General features: G+C 34.5%; 1 protein-coding gene across 5 annotated transcripts in view; it reads right to left on the minus strand.

Moving 5' to 3' along the window:
• Window positions 1-16,460, minus strand: part of EPHA5 (EPH receptor A5) — a 309,727-nt gene that overhangs the window by 270,583 nt on the left and 22,684 nt on the right. For all 5 annotated transcript variants that reach the window (XM_031469750.2, XM_031469727.2, XM_031469736.2 and 2 more), the window contains exon 2: window positions 12,887-12,951. In XM_031469750.2, the coding sequence (XP_031325610.1) occupies window positions 12,887-12,951 (65 nt within the window). The remainder of the gene's footprint in view (window positions 1-12,886; window positions 12,952-16,460) is intronic.

Raw genomic sequence — 16,460 nt, forward strand, 5'->3', positions numbered from 1 at the left:
GGAAATACTGGGCATCAATTCAGAAGTCTTAGCCCTCCTTAAGTTATTTGCTAAAAGACTGTCTTGTTTACTAAATACATATTCATTTTATGGAACGTGCTGTTTGATCAGGAGAGAGACATCTTTCATATTCTTGTTCCCTTTTCTCTGCTGATCACATTATACTTTATTACTCTTTTACAAAAAATAGAAATTGGCACTTGTCTTCATTCAATCTGCTATAGACAAGGTGGCTGAAACAACAAATATTTATTTCTCACAGTTCTGGAGGTGGGGCAGGACAAGTTCAAGGCACCAGCAGATCTACTGTCTGGCGAGATCCTAAATCCTGGCTTGTAGGAAGATACTTTGTTGTATCCTCACATGGCAAGAGAGAAAGAGAGGACGTGGATCTCCCCTGCTTCTTAGAAGGGTACTAACCCCATTCTGAGGGGTCTACTCCTTGACATAATTACCTCCTGAAAGCACTTCCTAGTACCACTGCACCAGGTTTTTGACACATGAATTCGAGGACACAAACATTCAGTCCATAGCCAGCCATGCTCAATTCATACCTCAGTTCTCAGATTTGACCACCCTACCCAGAACCATAGAACTGATTTCTTCATAGATTTATACAAGTTCCAACAACCAGTGTTAACACTCCTGAACATATTACAGTCACTTATTCTGTCAGATTTCAGATCAAAGTCAGAACTATAAAAGCAGAAAATGGTCGGTATTACAAGAATCTTAATAATTACCAGCAATTCTTTTTCAATGGATGAGTAAACTGAGGTAATTAAGGTTTGGAACCAGCAAATTTAACTCAGCATGAACTCATGTTGTTATCATTATTGTTTGGTTTTTATTGTTACTGCTGCTGTTTTTGTGGTGATGGTTTTAATAGTTTTATAATATATGAATTCATTAAAAAAAACCTCTTTAAAGTACATTGGAAATACAGACCATGTTTGTCTAATAATATGAAGAACCCCAACTATAAAATCCTGTGGTTTGTGTATTATTTCTCACTGTTTATGTCCTAAATTTTCCATCTGAAGATGCAAAGAGGGTGCATAAGAGAATCTTACAATATTTTACCGACTGTATATATGACATTGGATCTTCGGTCTCATTTCCACTTTCAAAGAAGAACACAATATATATGTACATGCCAGGAATGAGCTTCAGGATACTAATGAATAATGCTACCATGAAAATTACTGATGATTGGCAAGCTAGAAATCACTATCAACATCTGATGACATGACAGCTACCTTTCACCTACCAGATTAATGACATTCTAATATCACTTTTTGGAACCATTTAAATTTTCCTGATTTTAGCATTGAAATGATATGCTATTTTTATCATAATAAGCTTAATCTATATATTTTACAAATGTTAGAGAATTCTGAAATTATAAGATGATATAAACACAATATATGATCACTGTTAATTACCTTTACAAATACCATTATTCAATCTGGCATCAAAAAAAAAAAAAAAAGCAAACAGTGAAGCAGAGAAGCTTGTTTAATGAAATTACTTTATCTCTCAGGATTATACTCATCGTTATGCCTTTAATCGTGCAGACTAGAAGAATTTGTGACACCAACTGAATAATCCTTCATTATTTAAATAATTTGTAATCACAGCACAGCCTGTGATTCTTCGGCTTATTACATATTTGCATGTTATAATCGACTAAAAGTTCATGCATGCCCAACTATACAAAATTCTGTTTAAAATGAAATTTCTCCAACAGCTCTGGCAGCTGTCCTGTCCGGACGTATACAGTGTGGAGTGGAATACATGAAGAATTAAGCCAGACGTTCATGAAGCATATGCACACTATTTACATTATCTACGTTCTAGATCAAATGTTAAGAAATAAAGCTGAATTGGAATGTATTTTCTGAATAAATTTAGATTCATAACCTATGCCATTAAATACTCACAATAACATTCCGGAAGCATTGAAATCATGTAAGGAAATCTCAAATAATGAAAACATTAATCGATATTAAAGACTGTAAAGACTATTAATCAATAGCAAAGACTGCCTTTCTCTTTTGTTTCTATATCTTTGTATCTATAATTTGCTTCTAAGCAAGAGACTTGGCTTACAGTGCAGCGTAGGGACTTTCAGAACCAGGTCAGCAATCACAAGGGTGATTTTCTTGGCCTCTAAGGAAACAATGAGCTAACAGAATGCTATTAGTTTTCTGCTTACTCATGATAACTAAATGTACACAGGAACATGCAGACAAAGTAGCACAGAGGTAAACAGATACCTGTGTTACAGAACAGAAGGATAATAACCAGAGGATGTAGATCACTGACTATAAAGAAGTCTAAAATATAAGAATAGCTGGACATGTAATATAGAATTTATATAAATTTAAATAGAATTTAAATAAATCAAATAGATCACTCAAATAAAATGATTGAATGCTGAGTAAACTTGATATGCATTGGTAGAAATCAGGCTTCAGAGACAGGATAGAAATTATGCACTGAAACAACTCATTTCACTGCACATTTTTGGAATAAAACATTTCACGTTAGTTACGTTAGTAATTATTTTTATATAACTAAGCCAATTTTATATGAGAAGGAAGACAACTTTATGTTTAGGGAAATGCTTCCTCATCAGAATCTCTAGAGACACTGATTGAAATGATGCCAGGACACTTTTTAAAAGGCTGCTCTCATAGCAGAAATGGCCACCAACAGCTACAGCTACACTTACACTTCACGGTTGTACTGTCCTTCCTCAGCCCAGCTAGAGATATGGAATCAGTGACAGACAACAGAGCCAAGTGGAATTCATTAGACTCTATGTGGTCTTTTAAATACAGGCAATCAGATTTGGAGTTGTATGAAAGTGAAGGAAAGGAATCACATTTGCAGAGAGAAGAATGAAGAAATGACTAGTCAAGAGCAGGGTGACCACTGCCTAGCTCATGAAAGCTTGCCCAATCCTTTGGTTTCATTATTTTAAGAATTAAATTGATCTTGGGTTTTTTGAGTTAACCAGGCATTGCACTAAACATTGCATCATTATCTCATTCGAATCTTTATAAGAATGTTGTGCAGTAGGTGGTATACAAAACTTACGTACAAATGAGGAAATAGAGATACAGAGTGAATAACTTGCTTCACATTAGTTAGTAAGAAGAGCCAGATTCAGAGAGGGGGCCCCAGAGTTGTGCATATGTTTGTGCAGGTTGTATATTTCACAACTCTAGGGGACATTGTTCAAACTTAGAATCTACTTGAATAGTCGAGGCAAGGAATCGAGTCCTGCCTAGCAATGTAATCTCACTATTTGGCACATAATAGTCTTTTGGTGAAATAACTTGTATAATTAAAGTATTCTTGGTTCAAGTTTGCATGACACCAAGTAAGTAAGAACCCTTACATCCAAACTTTGATGTCTTTTTCTACTATCTATTTTTTAGCCAAAAATGTACAGCCTTTTGGGTCCAAACAACCACCACTTCCTACAGACTCAGATGCCTAGTTATTTATCAAACAGTAGCAGATGTGGTTACTGTGAATTTATATTTGAGGCACAGGGCAACATGCTAAAGGTAAAGACAGAAAGACCTTTACACTAGAGAAGCTTACAGTAGTCAAACACTGGTAACACTATGGAATATCTAATTTTTAGTGTGTTCAATCCACAGGAAGTGCTATATTGATTTCAGCCTAGGAAGTGGTTATCCTTCTGGGTGGTAATAAGAAGTTTCATGCCATATAACTTAAGCTGGGCCTTGGAAAAGATAATTAGCTTACGATGAATAACATGGAGGGTGGAGGGTAGAATATTTCAAGTAATCTATGCAAAACACTAGAGGTAGAAATATTTATGAATCCTTTCGGGAGTTAAAAAGAGAGAAATCAGTTCATTTGAGGGGAAGTGTGGTGGAATGTAAGATCACAAAGATAAAAGCGCGAGGCTCCAGAGGACAGAAATTCCAGGCTGAGCAGTTTGGACCATCATTTTCTGCATTAGTGCAAGCACTGAATGGCATAAAAAAAAAGAGAGAGAGAGAGAGAGAGAGAATAAGGCAATGAATAGGAAAAGCCTTAAAAAACTTCAAACGTGAGAGGAGTCTTGAGCATTCTCTCTCTCCCTGCTGCCTTTAATGGAAATAATCAACAGGAATGCTGGATGATTACAGTATATTTTTTCTCTGTGGGAGAGGGAGATTATGTACTCAGGACCATAAAGCATTTTGCCTGCAAAATTAATTCAAATTGACTTGCATGGGAGCACTGTCACATGAATTGAAAACAGCTGAAGAATGGTTTGGGAAAAAAAAAAAAGATCATGATAAACAGCAATCAAACCACTCAGAAAATACCTGTTGTTTGGGCCCTGGGGACCCCTGCAAAGCCCTGTTTTATTTAACATCTTCATTAATGAATGGGAAGATGGGAGTAAAAAAAAAATCACTATAGTCACATACGGAAACTGGTGCAAGTATCAGTGAGAGTAGAATGTTTTTCAGAAGGAAAAGGATTTTAGGCCCAGATTTTACATGGACTAAGTCTTTCACAGAGAAACTTCTAGACAGAGACCCAGAAATCTCCATTTACATAATGGTGAAAAGGAAAATATGAGGACCCAATACGAAACAGGTGGGAATTATACTGGGAAATGACTGTTTGATGCACGTGTGTGCACAGGTGTCTCACATCACAGGCAAGGTGATGGTAGCTTGTATATGACTCTTTAGAAATGACCTGAAAGTCTGTTCACATTTAAGCTCCCTGCTTGTTATACAGACCAACGGAAAATGTCATCCAAAAGGAATCGGTCAGAAGAATTAAGCATCCGGGTAGAAAGCTAGACAAGGTGATGAGTCTGGATAACATAGCTGTACACACTGCGATGGAGAGAAAAAATAGATAGGGGTTGGGGTGGAGGGAAAAAGGATTTCACAGCATGATCTGCTAATGGGGGAACAGTCAGTCTTTGAAGCATACTTTCCTGAGGAAGTAGGGCTTAAAGTGCAGTCTGAAAGATGACGCCTTTAGCTAGCTTATCACAGTTAGGTTAAGAAGAAAAGACTAACAAGAGGATATCATGGATAAAGGCCATTTTCCAGTTTATATTTGTGTTTTCCTATAATGTGGGAGTGTTTTAAGAGCCTGTTGGCACTGTTTTACAGTGACTTTAAATATACAGAGAGATACTTAGTAAACAAATAATACATGCATGTCTCAACCCTACTTTGCAGGAATACACTATGACTATTGCTAATTCATTCAATATAACTGCATATGTCAAAGACAAAATACAACATTTGCCTTGTATGCCAAAGAGGAGCTATACATTTTAAAGAACTTTCTTCATAATTGTTAAGTTTCCATGTGGGAACTCTAAATGCAAAACTGTGCTTCATCTAAACTTCAGTGTATGCTTAATGACTATCTTGAATTTCTTAAATTATTTATCTTAATTACCTTAGGGTTGGGTGTGCTTTCTGTTTTTCTAAAAAATAATGAATACAAAGCTACTTTGGAACAGGATTGTTCTTCACTATACTGGCATTTGTATTATATAGTATAATATCTATTCCCTTTGGAATTCTTTTCTATCACTGTCCAAATAAAGAGCTTTTCTATATCCAACAATGTGCTCGTTTTTACCCACTTCAGCATCACTTTATCCTTTATTTGCCTCTCCACGCTCAGTGCAGGCCTCGATGCTCATCATTATCTCTCCTCCCCTTTGGTAGAAAGCAAAGCCACAATAAGGTTCTGGCAAAACTCACCCTGATCATAACCAAAATATAAGAGATTAACAGTGTTCAATTAGTTCTCCTCATTTTTTGCCCTTAAGTTTGGGGAGAGGGAATCACATGCAAAACCCTCACATACAAGGTTTTGCTGAAGTCTGTGTAAAAGAAAAGAAAATTCAGTTTCAGTTTCTCTTGATTCAAGAGTATTCACATGAAACACTAACGATGTGTTCACAGTCCATCTTGAATAATCTAAACCTGTGTTATTTTCAACTTCAAAAGTAAATATGTAGGTTTCTGTCTCAAAGAAATCAGAAAATAGAACAAAGTGACACCATAACAAGAAAAGCCATAAACTCCTGTTTTAAAGTGATGTCTGTGTAGGACTACGCTCATTCTTTCTCCCCCAGGCAGAGAGCAGGTTACTTGGTCTCCATTTTAGTACAAATACCATTTAAGTCAACATTCTGAAATCTCTCTCAAACGAATAAATTATTCTGGATGATCCTAACAGACCCTAAGATCAGCATAAGAAAATATTTCAAAAATAATGTTTATCCTCTTTGAATGGAAGAAGAAAAGAGAACAAAAATAAGAGCTTGCGATGCAATTCAGAAGTGACACCCAGGGGAACGTGATAGGCTTGCCCGTTGTGTGTTACAGGAAGTACACAGAACTCAGTGGGGAAAAGGCAGTTTCCAGCAAAGCAAAGGAGGCAGGTGTATCTTGTGATCTTTCGTAACAACAACATACGGAAAGAGCAACAGTGGAATTTCTAAGATGTAAGAACGTGATCTGCTCTAAACAAACATAACCATTCATTTCATTCTCATAAGTTTTGAAAACACTTGCTAAAAAATTTCCAGGAAACAATGCTTTTACATGCATGCTTAGACTATATAGATTAATCAATATTAAATGTTCCAGAAGGTGACTGAAGTAACTCTAGTGTAATTAGAAGGAAGCAAAGTACATCTTCAGGGTGTATACAGATAGGGCAATGAATGTTCTGTATGATTCTGTAATGGTAGACATACATCACTACGTACTTGTTAAAACCCACAGAATCGGGGGGAGGGTATAGCTCAAGTGGTAGAGCACATGCCTAGCATGCCTTAGGTACTGGGTTCAATCCCTTGTACCACCACTGAAAAATCAAATAAATAAATAAACCTAATTACCTGCCCTCTGCAAAAAAAAAAAAAAAAAAAAAAAAAAGCCCACAGAACGTAAAATAGAAAGAGTGAACTCTAATATACACCACAGCCTTTAGCTAATACGGTATCCATATCGGCTGATGGATTGCAGCTAATGTACCAGACTCTGCAAGCAATGTGCTAATAACAGTGGAAACAGGGTGAGGAGAATACGAGGTTGTGTATAGGAACTTTCCATGCCTCCCGCTCATTTTTCTATAAATCTAAAACTTCTCTAAAAATTAAAGTATATTAATTTAAAAATAAAACAAATGGTTAAAAAATTATTTTAAGACAAAATTTTATGAAAACATAAAAAATAGAGGGATGGCAATAGAGTCAATCATGAACTCAATTAATTCTCTAGGCCTCTTTTATTATTCCTTTGTCCCATTCTTAAGAACTATTATTACTGTTAGAATTATGCCCTAATGGATTGAGGCTGAAAAATTTTGAGACTCTCAATATAAAATATTAACAAAAGGTGCTCTGGGGGAAAAATATTTACTCAAATAAGCAGTGAAATTTAGAACTGAGGGTAACTATGCATATTTTACATCATTTAAGCCAGAAGTTAGTCTTTGTTTTGCTTGTTTTTGTTTCTGTCCACAATTAAAGACCAGTTCTGGAGGGAAAGAAAGTTTAGAAAACCTCTTCTTAATTTTATTCAAAGTGAAATTAGAGTATTAAGTCCTTCATTTGGGAGTTGAGGTATAAAAATTCTTAAAAGTTTACTTATTTCTTTGACTATTCAAATGCCAAAGAGACAGCTGAGTGGTTGTTACTTTAAACTACCAAACTGTTGTTTTCTGGCTATGTTTGAAAATAGCAATATAGAAACATCTTTTTAATCAACTATCATCGTTTCTATTTCTTTAGTGGTTGACGGATGACATGATGCATTCAAATGCATTATCTTATTTTATTATAAAGCAATACTACAAGATGGATGATATAATAGCTACCCATCACCACTTAGCAAATAGGAAAGCTGAGAGTCATAGTGGTACCCAAAATAACAGAGTGAATTACAGATATGGCTGAGAGTCAAGTTAATTCACTCTTTACATTATCTATTGTTTCTTTATCTATTTAATTATCTAATTATATATAATATAGACACACGATATAACAAATGCAACTTATATATGTGAGCACTTCATGTGCTATATATTTTTTTCAAATATGTATTACAGTCTAGCTGTTAAGTGTATGTGACTCATTCTTGCTCATTTCAAACTTTCTTTGAGGTGAATTTTCTCTTCAGTACCAACTCCTCTTCTGTATAAACTAGAAGCATGGGAACCATCAAGAACCTAGTCATGTCTCTGGAACTGTTTGGAGGAGTTCACCTCTGGTTTAAAATAATCAGTATCCTGGAAGGCCTGGGGTTGAAATAGATCCAGTCTCTTATCTACTGCATAGCCTTGAGCAAGTCACTTACCCTTGCTGAACCTCATTTTCTTCATCTACAAAAAAAAAAAATACTAAGTGTCTTTTTTTCACCCTGTCATTGTTAGTATTAAATGAACTTATATACCTGAAAGAGTATATTTTTTTTCATGGCAAGACAAAGATGGCACCACGTGTGCCAAATTTAATACATGTGTTCCTCCCCATTGTGTCATAAACTACTGGAATGACTTTTAGCAAACACTGTCACCTTTCTGCTACTTCTGTACATGCAGAGAAAGAAAAGATAGGAATAGAAAGCATTTCATTTATCACATCACTCCAACACTCTGATGACCAATTCTCAAAATAATAATGCCTCAGGCTCCAGGGTGTCAGAGACTTCTGCTTATTTTCTGCACTATTATAACTCTGATGCTGAGAAGAGTGACTGGCACAGACTATTGCCCAATACGTATGTGTTGAATGAATGAATGCAGCAAATTTGCTTAAAAGCAGACCTCACTGTAACATGGTACTTCTAGATGTGTACAGAAAAAAAAAAGAGTTAAAAGTTACCGTGAGGCAGACATACACAGTCTGTCTCATACACTGTGTCTAAAAAGCACATGCTGAAGCCCAAATTCAAATGCTACCTCCCAATTAAGGTGAAGTACTCAAGCAAAATCTAGGAAGAAAGCATCTCAGCATATAACAAAGAAGTTTCTTGTTGCTTTTTTTTTTTTTTTTAAATAAAGTCCCTCCTGGAACAAAAGAAAACCCCAATGCTTGTGTAACATTGAACAAAATGACCCCACGATAATGCCAACGTTGCAGACTGGCAGCTTCAGCTTCAATGAGTGAAGAGTATCAGGCAGAAACTGAGTCAAACGGGGTGATTTGCTTACTTTCTTCCAATAGTGGCCTTCACTCAGCGCTGGGCTGTTGAGATCATAGAAAGCAGCTAGCTCTGGCTTTCTGGAACTTCCAACTAAACAGAGAAGCTGGAAATTCAGATTTTATATGAAATCTCCTCATCTTTAAGTGCTGACAATAAATTCATACAGATATAATTATGTTCAAAAACAAAGAAATAAACAAAAAACCCATGATGAACTGGTGAATCTCTTAGCATGAGGAGAATAGAAATGCAATAGAGGGTCAAGGAAAGGATGTTTACTGAGTGCCAACCCTGTGCCCAGCTCTACTCTCAGTCCCACTTACTTAATCTTTATGCAAAACGATACCTCAGTAATGTATGCCCTATTTCATAAATTTAAAAAAAAAGAAGTTATCCTTCTAATAAATATGTATTGAAGTTCAATTATACGCCAGGAACTGAGCCAAGTTTTAGAAACACTGGACAGTGGTAACTATGAGATAGCTTTAAGAAATCTAAAGGCTTACAAGCATAGAAAAAGTATTCCAGGTGCCATGACTGCTTCTAAGAAGCGTATGGAACATGTATGTGCATGACGACAAGGGATGAACAAGTGTTTCTTTCTCCTAACTACGTGCCCAATTCTTAGGCCTAGACTTAAGGTAGTATTTTTTAACCAGTCTAAGAAATAAAATAAAATATTCATTCTTAAGGCCTGAAGTTCAGGAAAATGTTCTGAAAACAGAATATTCTTTATTTATGGGAGAGCTCAGAGTCAGATCAAGTCAAGACAGCCTTACAAGAGCATTCTATCACAGAGTTATCAGGTTATATATAATAATAATTCTCTGAGGTCAAGTCTTGGAAGTATCTCCTACCCAACTCTGCACACTCTAGTGCCTGCTGGTTTTCACCCTGATAACAGATTGCTATTTTTTTCAAGGCTACTTTAAAGAGCTGGAGAGGCAAGAAAGGACATAGAGCACCTTAAAATGCCACCAACTTGCTGTTCTCACAAGATCTGGTCATTTTTTTCTTGAATAAATGCTCCCTGGATTGCTCTAAGATTTTGATTATTTCTAAAGTTCTGAAAAGTTGAGTCTTACAATATTTTCCAGTTTTTTCATGGCTTCTATGGAGAAGAAAATTTTCAGATGCCCTTCCTCCAAAATTTTTGCTGGCATCGCTCTGCAGATCTCTATTTCACCTATGAGTTAGATTGCTAATCCAATCATAAATGACACAGCCTAATAATAACCTGTAAAAATATATATATATTTCTTATTGGAACTACTTGTACTTTGTATGCTTATTTTCTTTAAAATATAATTTTAAAAGTTTCTTCATTTTGCGTTTAGGGGACATAACACAAAATAGAATACCTGGACTCTGCACATATTCCTCATACTTGGGTAAGTGCACATTTACTAAATTTCTCTAATTTACCTTCTTTTTCTTCAATATTAACATCAGCCATTAGCTATGTCAAAAGGAACATGACTCAAAAAATTATAAGAATTTTGAAAAATACTCATTTAAAAAGCTGAACAAAATTAAGACTACACTAACAATTATAACAGAAAGAAAAACAAATCAGGAAATTGTTAAAATGACTGGAAATAGTCCATCCCTAATACAAAAGATTATGTTTCTATAAAGGACTTAATTGTGCTTCATACAGAAATCACATACAAAATTGAGTAACTTCCCCTAAAATGTCTAGTTGCAAGAACAAGTGCAACATCAGATTTACCCTCACAGTTACACTCAGTAAAACCTTTTCTAAATAACTTCTGAATAGAAACAGGAGAAACATAAAACTAAATGCAAAGAGATTTGCAGAGAATGACATATCTTCTCAGGCTTTTAAAAAATTAATTTCAACCCAACATGTCAGCCATCTTCTCAGAAAGGGCAATTTAAAATATTTATGTAATAAATCATTTTTGATATGTGAAAAAATGCAGAGTACAAAACATTTTTACAGGTTCTCATAGGTGGATGGTAGTCAGTGTTACCTGTGTAGGGGCAGTGAAAGATGAAATAAAAAAAGAAACTTAGGTAGCAAGTGAAGGGAAGGAGAAAGAAAGAATAGAGCAAGGAAGCTCATAAGAAAGATAGAAGAGAGACAGACTGAGAATATTTACTATTATGTTAGCGTAAGCTATACCTGAGTAGGACAACTTTTTCTCATTTGGCCTTTCTTTATGTTCCAATAGCTTAAGAATCTACTTTTAATATTTTATTTATATCTCTAAATGGAACCATAATAGTTAACAACCAAAAAGAAATACCAGCGTAACAAAAAAAGAGGAAGCACACTGAGATAAGAATGTTAGCATATAAATTATTATGAATTAGAACAAATACTACTACTCATTTTATTTCTATAAAAATAATAATATCATAAGTAAAGGGCTGATTAGTACATTTGGTTTACTCATCAACTGGAAAAAATATTACATTTTGGCTATTTGGGTTGTTTTAACCACTTGTTAGAATATTCGATTACTTAATTAAATTGAAATTAACCTTCAAAGTCATATGAAATACTATTAGTCTGCATAGTTTTCTAAATTAATTGCACATATACACTATATTATCAAGTTTTAAATATTCAGATTGTCTGACAATATTTTCTTAAGATGGAGGATTGAAAATATCATTTGCCTTTGCCATAAGGTGGTTCAATAACGATGTTGGGTAGTTTTAACTTGAAAATTAAAAAAGATAAAAATTAAAGTTACTAAATAACAAAAATATCTCAAAGTCTAGATTGTTTTTTAATATAATAGTCATGCATTATAGTTAATGTTTTCTGTGTAATACAGTGATTTTACGTCACAATATTTTACTTATGCTTTCATTTTCATCTAATAATATGGATGTATTTTTAATTAAGCAAAAATAATAGAATACTTTGTATATAATCTATGCATTAAGATTGGTAGTATTATAAAGACTTTAATATGCATATTGTTTAAAATGGCTTACCTAATTTTCACCCTAAAGGTCTTATTTTTAATGTATATCAGTAAAATAATTTACTAACAAAAACAATGGTTGATTATAAAAATCTTCCAATGATGCATATTTGTTGAAAGTTTTCAACAGAGAAAAATTCAAGAATTAAAAGAACACCTTTGCATGATGACTGAACTGATAAGGTGAGAAATTTTAATCTTAATGGAATTTAAAGGAACTTCTTAAAATATTTTCATTCCCTAATGTAGTGAATGAAACATATAATAAATTGGTCCCAGTGTCGATTCAACACTGGTCATTGACATGTTAACTTTTATTTCCTATTAGTATAAACACGATAAGGGCAAATCAGCAGCAAATCTTTTTTTTCTTTTAAGCTCTTTTTTTAAAGATAGACCAATTCTAAAAGTGTGTTGGCTGCTTCAACTTGAATGCTGAAGGAAACTTCCCATTTCTTCACAGGGAAATATCCAGCGAGGAAAATAATACATTTGTTATTCAGTCATTAAAATCTCTTCCCTATTTGCCTGCTTTTCCTAGCCAGAGCTAATCTGAGGTCTCCTCTGGCCCTTCACACACACAGCCCTCATATCTTAACAACAAATATGTCCAGAGAGTTTTCAATTATGTGACATTTAAGATGATGTTTATTCATGAAGTTTCAGTTGTAGGGAAAATTTCATAAGGCTTACCCCATTTTTTGGAAAAGCAATCCATCCCAGGTCCCCCATGACAGTCCGTGAATCCAACAAATTCACTAAAAGAGAAAGAACACAAAGCTTAGTCAAATATATAAATATACATCATTGTTTTCATAGTGTTATTAAAAGTACAAATTGCTCACATGACTGAAAGTAGATTAAGCACTCGTATGATGAATGCAAGAGTTATAACTCAAAGAAAACATTATTAGGATGCAAGATAACAAGTGATTTTTGAATAACCATTTGGAGAACAATTACAGAAAAAATATGTAAACAAGTCATTACCCTAAGTGCTTTTTTCTGTCAAATGAGAATAAAAGAAAATAATTAATAAGAAAAAGAAAAAAAATGAAAGGTCCACAGATAACCATGAGGGCCATGCTTTTGTTTTAAAAGGCTCTACGTTTTAGGATTAAGCTTCAGCCATAAAACGGTGGCTCAACAAACTATATTTTCTTTTGGAAAGCTGTTATGAAGCAGTTAACAAATAACTTACATTAAGCAGCAATAAACTATTCCCAAGCTTGTAACGTTTTTTGTGATATTAACCAAAATCTGTAATCCAAATTGCAAATTTAATTAAGAAATAAGTCTACAGACCCTTAATAACCAAGCCTAGAAAGCTGTAGCAGCTCTAAGGTTGTTGCTATAGTTAAGTGCCCACTGCACTCCCAAAGATATTTTCTACTTATTATGTAACTATAGTCCAAAATGAGATTCTTATAGGACTATTAGCTACATTTTTGAAAGGCAGACCTCAATTATGGTTGGATATCCTAAAATATTTGTAATTCCCAGAATGTAAATCTACATCATCATTGCAAAAGGAAGCCATGGAAAAGTAGGTACATATATATACACCCACACTCACACACACATACACACACACACACACACACACACACACACACTCTCATGGAGTGTGGAATTTACATTTCAACAGGTTCACCTACTGTCCCTGTGAAATTGAAGTAGTTTAAAGGATGCTGTGTAGTCAAAATGCTTTACATCTAGATCACAGATCATTATCTTTTAATATATTATACCTAAACCAAATGGAGCTACCTGGCATGCTGTAGAGCTGAGGCACTCTGAATGAGCATGGCATTTGGACCCAAAAGGGAAACAACTGGATTAACTCTAGTCAGAGCTACTGAAACTTCCTCTAACTGCATTCAAGAGCCAGTATCTTGAAACGCCAGCAGCTCTAAAAAAGATGGTTCTATCTGCAAGGGTATGCCTGGTGTACTAAAGGTTTAACAGTTGATAGGCTGAGAAATGTGTTATAAAACTTCAACAAGAGAACATAAAATTATTATGACCAAGGAAATCAAGATCACCACTGGAACAAATTTTCTACATGTATGGAAATTATGTGCATTTAACCCTATTTCATATCACATATGCAAACATACATATTTTATACACTAAGGTAACAGTCTGTATTAAAATTATTACTGTAAGAATAAAACAAAAACTTAAAAGTTTAAAAAAGATACATACTCAATACTATAACATATACACATACTTGTTTCTTTTCCTCATTAAGTTCTGAGCTCTTAATAAAAATGCTTGCCAATAAAACATGTATCAACTTTAGCTTACACACACCGTACTGGCTTTAGGGAACAAAATAATAAATAATTTGTGGAATTATTATTTTTTAGAGGAAACATATAACTGAGAAAGCCATCCTTTAAAACAGCAAAAACCAAAAGCAAACAAACCCAAACTGTTTCACTACCCACTAACCTTGCAAATCTGCCAATCATGCTACTAAATCTAATTTTTCAGATAGATCTGTACTCTCATCTTTTTACTCTACTGTTGGCTTTTCTGGTTTCTATGGGAATAAGGCTACATTAAACTTAAATGTCCTTGTCCTCATTTTAGTTTTTTCTGGGGCACTAGGGCTGTGTCTAGACATGACTAAATATCAGGGGAATGCAGAACCTAAATCGTTCTGTTTATTCGTCTTTATGACTCATTTGACTCACCTTTGATACTGAGAGGCAGCCTCTCTGCATAGACTAGATAAAGTAGCACAAATGAGCAAACTAAAGGTCTTCTACCGTGATGGCAGTCATACTGAACTAAATCCTGTGGTGGCAAACTGATGTGCATAGGAATTCTAGGAATTCATAACTAGCCTACCATAAGAAACACAGCATTCCTAGGAGATCTCTTAATAATATGTGCATCTTGAAATATTCATTATTACCAGCAGAATTCTAGAAGTCTTTCTAAAATTTAGTGACCCTCATTTGAATTAACTTTAAATGACCATTTTTACTCTTTTGGCTTAGAAAATATATATGTGTGAAAGTAAATGAATGACCTCAAAATACTAGCTTGGCTGTTAACACAATTTATTGGCAGTTTTCAATACTGGAATACATTACTGAACACATGAAAATAACAGTAGGAATGTATATTATCTTTCTTTTGATGAACTTGTCAAAAGGTTTTCTTCAGATAAACGGATTAGGAGGTTTACAGGAAACACATGTATGTCACATTTCACTACTGTCTAAAATTGCTTTCCTCCTAAAATCAAATGATTTTAAAAAAATTCACAATGCAAAGCAGATATTTACATATACCATTACTGAGTTGGAAACTGAGAAAAAAGAGAAAAGTTAGGTGTTGTAGGTAATTACCGACAGAGTACTATATTATAATTTTGTTCATATAATGCAGAGAAAATTGAGATTTGATGCCTCTGGGAAAACAACTATCTAAAATTAGATCCATCTAAAATTAAATAGGTAGATAGACAGATACAGATAGAGTGTTCTTTTACCTCCAAGCTTTGCATGTGCTGCTTTAGCTATCTCAAATACCCTTCCCCTGTTGTGAATGCTAACTCTTCATTTGTCCTTCAAAATGTATTTCAGGAATTGCCTTCTCCAGGAAGCCGTCTCTGATTCTCCTTTTCCTAAATCTAGGTAAGGTAGTATTATTGAACATTTTATTAACATCTGATTTTAATCTCCAAAACAGGGAATACATAGAGTTGTACTGTTCCCTTAAAAGAACACCATGTTTGACTCATGCCTATGAATGTAGTCTGCCCTCAGAACAGCAGAATAGCCATTTGTCTTATGAATGAATCATTTGGTCAGTGGGCAGATCAGGAGGGTGTGGCTGGATCAACACACATCAGTGGTTCTCAACATGGGCATCTGATAATGTCTGGAGACATTTTTGATTGTCAAAACTGGAAGGTAGAGGGAGTATTTGCTACCGGTATCTCATGGGAGAAGCCAGGCTTGCAACTGACTAAACCTCCTTCATGCACAGCAAAAGTCCTCCCACTCCCCAGGAAAGAATTATTTGGCCCAAATTTCACTAGTGCCAAAGCTGAGAAAGCCTGGTATACATCCATGATGCTGCTAGAAAATCTCTACCTTCCTTGTAAAATGCACCTGTAGCACAATCTTCATTAATAGAAGTTCACATATTCAGAAGCATTCCTTATGAATCAAAATACTACTCCTATTTAAGGAAATGAAAGTAATAAAAATTGAAGTCTTATTTAGAGACAAAATAGAGTATTCTG

The sequence above is a fragment of the Camelus dromedarius genome, chromosome 1, assembly GCF_036321535.1.
Source record: "Camelus dromedarius isolate mCamDro1 chromosome 1, mCamDro1.pat, whole genome shotgun sequence".
NCBI lineage: Eukaryota > Metazoa > Chordata > Mammalia > Artiodactyla > Camelidae > Camelus > Camelus dromedarius.